A 3,412-nucleotide genomic window follows, 5' to 3' on the forward strand; every position below is an offset into this window, starting at 1 on the left:
AAACAAATGAGATTGTGTGTGTGTGTATATACAAAAACGTTTGGTCTATGAATGATTGCTTGCATCAGTGAACCGAAATTACCAAAGTACTTATGGTTTGTAAATCACACTATTATTACTATTTTTTTGAGAACTCATACTGTTATTTATTTTTTAAATTTTTCTTGATGATTAAGTCATGTAAAGTTGTAGGCAACCGTAGCTATTCCATTTAAAGAAAGTGAGAAATCAAGGCAAAGAACCAATGAAAAAACAAAGCTAGGAATCCATGGTTTCTCATGAGGTTAGATAAAGATTTAGAATATATTTGGATTAAGATTAGATGTGATACACATTTTGTGGAGAATGAGTCAGTAATCAGTAAGCTAGGTGTGACATGTGACATCAAAGAAAAACAAAAGAATACAGAGCAATTTGCTTCCTGAGGGGCAGACACATGGCACAAATCCTTTAGCCATACGACATAAACGTACACCTGGATCCGGCCCAGGCCCAGTCCCATGGACCCTACCACCCACTCTTCACCCTGGCCTATATCCACTACTACTCCCTTTTACTCGCAAAAGTGCCCTAAAGGATAAATGTCCCTTTCTACCTTATTCACCACTGTCTTCAAGTCTTCACTAATAAGCATGGAGAAATTGGGGGCCAGTAATTCGGGTTGGTATGATTTTTACCAAATCACAATATACTAATACACTTGTGGTTACATATCATCCATTACCAAATTCTCCATACATTACAAGCCAGTTTTCCACAAGCTTTTTCTAAGAAGTTTCTTCGTGTAAGGCTTCCCAGCCAGGAACGCACATCCTATCAAAACACTGCAACAGCCGTAAAATACATGACTTACCTTTAGATGATGATTGTACTACATAGTCGATGAAAAAAATTAACACTGACAACTACAAACCAAGAACCAATGACCGACGACAAAAGGTCTAGTGAGGTTAGACCTAACTATGCTTTACAGATTGGCTGTGGTTAACCATACCCAATTATCCATATTGTAAGCCAGTTCCGACCAAGAAGAAACAAAGGTCATACTCATAACTCATAAGCAATGCCACGGGGTTTTAACTTAAAACTTTTAAGGATTCTGTTGTTTGTGAGAGGTGTTGTTGTACTGTTATGGCCATTGGGAATTTTATGTCAAGCTGTTCCTTTGTCAACAGTGACTAACATGCACATCTTTGGATGCTATTATACTCGAAACAAACATGTTTACAATAATGTCACGAACTAAAACTCAATAGTTCTGTGTTCCCTGTGTACTTGAAAGTATACTTTTCAAGTAACTGATCTCAATGTAAGTTCTGTTCAACTTTACATGTTCTGTTAGACTTTACAAGTACTTGATGGTGAGTTAAAGATGATCAAAAGATCCATCCAAAACAATCAAAAACAAAACAACAGCCTCCTACTCTTCGTGTCAAAGCGGAAGGAAAAAAAAAACAGTAAAAAGATGTAGAACAAGAAAAACAACAAAAACAAGTTTGAATGCAATTCAAAAAAAACAATGGATTTTTCACCTATTAAAAATCATGAATTCCATCAAATACAGATGACACATGACTTGTTTCCAACAAAAGGCATAGAATTTTACATGGTTCAACAGACTTACTCATTCAGCACTACATACAAGGTCTTACCCCTAAAAAGGCTATTACCTGGAAACTAACCAAACAAGATAGATCAATAGACTTTCAAGGTCAATCAATATGCCGAAGTACATGTAAAAAGCAGAAAATCTAAATAGCTGCACCTTCATTAAATTCCGTCACAATGATCTTGATTCATGAATTTACTGTAGCATCATCATTTTCCCCTGACATTTGAAGTATAAAATTAGTTTAGGAAAGAGACAGGTGAGATAGATATTGAAACAGACAGTCAGAGGGACATAAACTGATGTTGGAAGTTGACTTACGTGTTCATCATCAGAGTTATGTTGTCAACTTTGAGAAGAATCCTTCCTGAAAGATTAAAACAGCAAGATACAATTTAGAGATCACAGAACAACATGTTACTAGAACAGCAAAGGGATATGACTTCGTAGACTCACCTAATGTCTTCCTGGTGTTTTTCTTGATGCTGACTTCTTCTGCGTCATCCAGAACCAGATTCATGTACTCATCAAATCCCTGTAAAAAGATGACAAAGACAATAATTAAAAAGATTGAATCAGGCTAGATTTGCGTGGTACATTTGATTGAGAAAGCTGTAAAAAGAATGAAATATCTTATTACATTAAAGAAATCCCTCTAAGCCTTTGTGCAACCATTTTATCCATTGTAGAAGAGCAAATAGGCTTTCTATGAAACGGATGAGGAAAGAATTCCAAAGTCTATATCATATAAACTTTGAAGTGTATTTCCTGCGGGCCTGTACAAACCATATGACCAGCAGGTTTGTAAAAGAATTAACTTTTTGATGATTTTCGATGAAAGTAGGTTTCAAGCAAACATTCTCTCCAGTTATGTGTCAAAGAGTTAACCGGCACTCTAAACAAGGGAAAACAGAATTTCACTGAAAGACTTTTCTTGTAGAAGAGTTAACCTTTTGAATACTTCTCTCAACCAAAACAAAGACAGACTTTCACTTAATGAAATTACTTGTTTGAAGATGAAAAAATTCTTTGAAAACTAATGATCAGCAAAACCAGGAGAATAACTATTTGCCTAACCATGGTTCCACTGTATACGAATGACACACAAGCCCAGTATTCTCATCCCTGATCTTTAAACTTTTTATAAATGAAATCTGGTCTTCTACTTTCTTTATTTTTTTACGGGTGCATTGCATGCAGTCTTTCCCAGATGAAATCCAAAATATGTTTAGCAATTTATAGAACTCATATTCAATACGATGACAAAGGAACCCCAAATCTTGCATAAAAAAGTATAACAGCTAAATCTATCACCACAACAAGTGACAATGTACAATAACATTCGACTATTAACTTCACCTCAGAAGCACATAGAAAGTAATTAACCACAATAATGTCCGCTTGTACCACTCATAAAACAAATAATTGAACAGCAACTAACGTAAGCTAACTTGAAATAGCATGTAGTAAAAATAAGCAGAAAAAAAAAAAAAAATCCAAACCCATGTCAACATAACAGAAAAGCGCTCAACAAATAATGAAAAAAACAAACTAAATTTCTATTAAAAAAACGAAAACTTACAATAATGCGGCCTTCAATCCTGACGTCTTTCTGAACACATAACCGACCATAAATGAACACAAATCTGAATCCGAGCTTTCTGAACACATAACCGACCATAAATGAGTCAAAATCCTAACGAAGCCAAAAAGTAGATGACAAATCCATAGAATAGAGAGTAAAGAATGACTTACACTTTGGAGGAAAGCTCTGTGGTGTACAAAGAAAAAAAAAAAAAAAAA

At 34.9% G+C, this 3,412-nt stretch overlaps 1 protein-coding gene across 1 annotated transcript; it reads right to left on the reverse strand.

Annotated features, from left to right (window-relative positions):
- Window positions 1-1,772: 1,772 nt before the first annotated feature.
- On the reverse strand, window positions 1,773-3,290 carry LOC101312052 (small nuclear ribonucleoprotein E-like). Its single transcript, XM_004297821.1, has 4 exons — window positions 3,192-3,290; window positions 2,066-2,144; window positions 1,931-1,976; window positions 1,773-1,828 (listed from the first exon to the last, which is right to left on the reverse strand). Exons 1-4 carry the CDS (start codon window positions 3,288-3,290, stop codon window positions 1,819-1,821), a joined length of 234 nt encoding a protein of 77 aa, XP_004297869.1. The 3' UTR covers window positions 1,773-1,818.
- Between the last annotated feature and the right edge of the window lie 122 nt (window positions 3,291-3,412).

This window comes from Fragaria vesca, linkage group LG4 (assembly GCF_000184155.1).
Source record: "Fragaria vesca subsp. vesca linkage group LG4, FraVesHawaii_1.0, whole genome shotgun sequence".
NCBI lineage: Eukaryota > Viridiplantae > Streptophyta > Magnoliopsida > Rosales > Rosaceae > Fragaria > Fragaria vesca.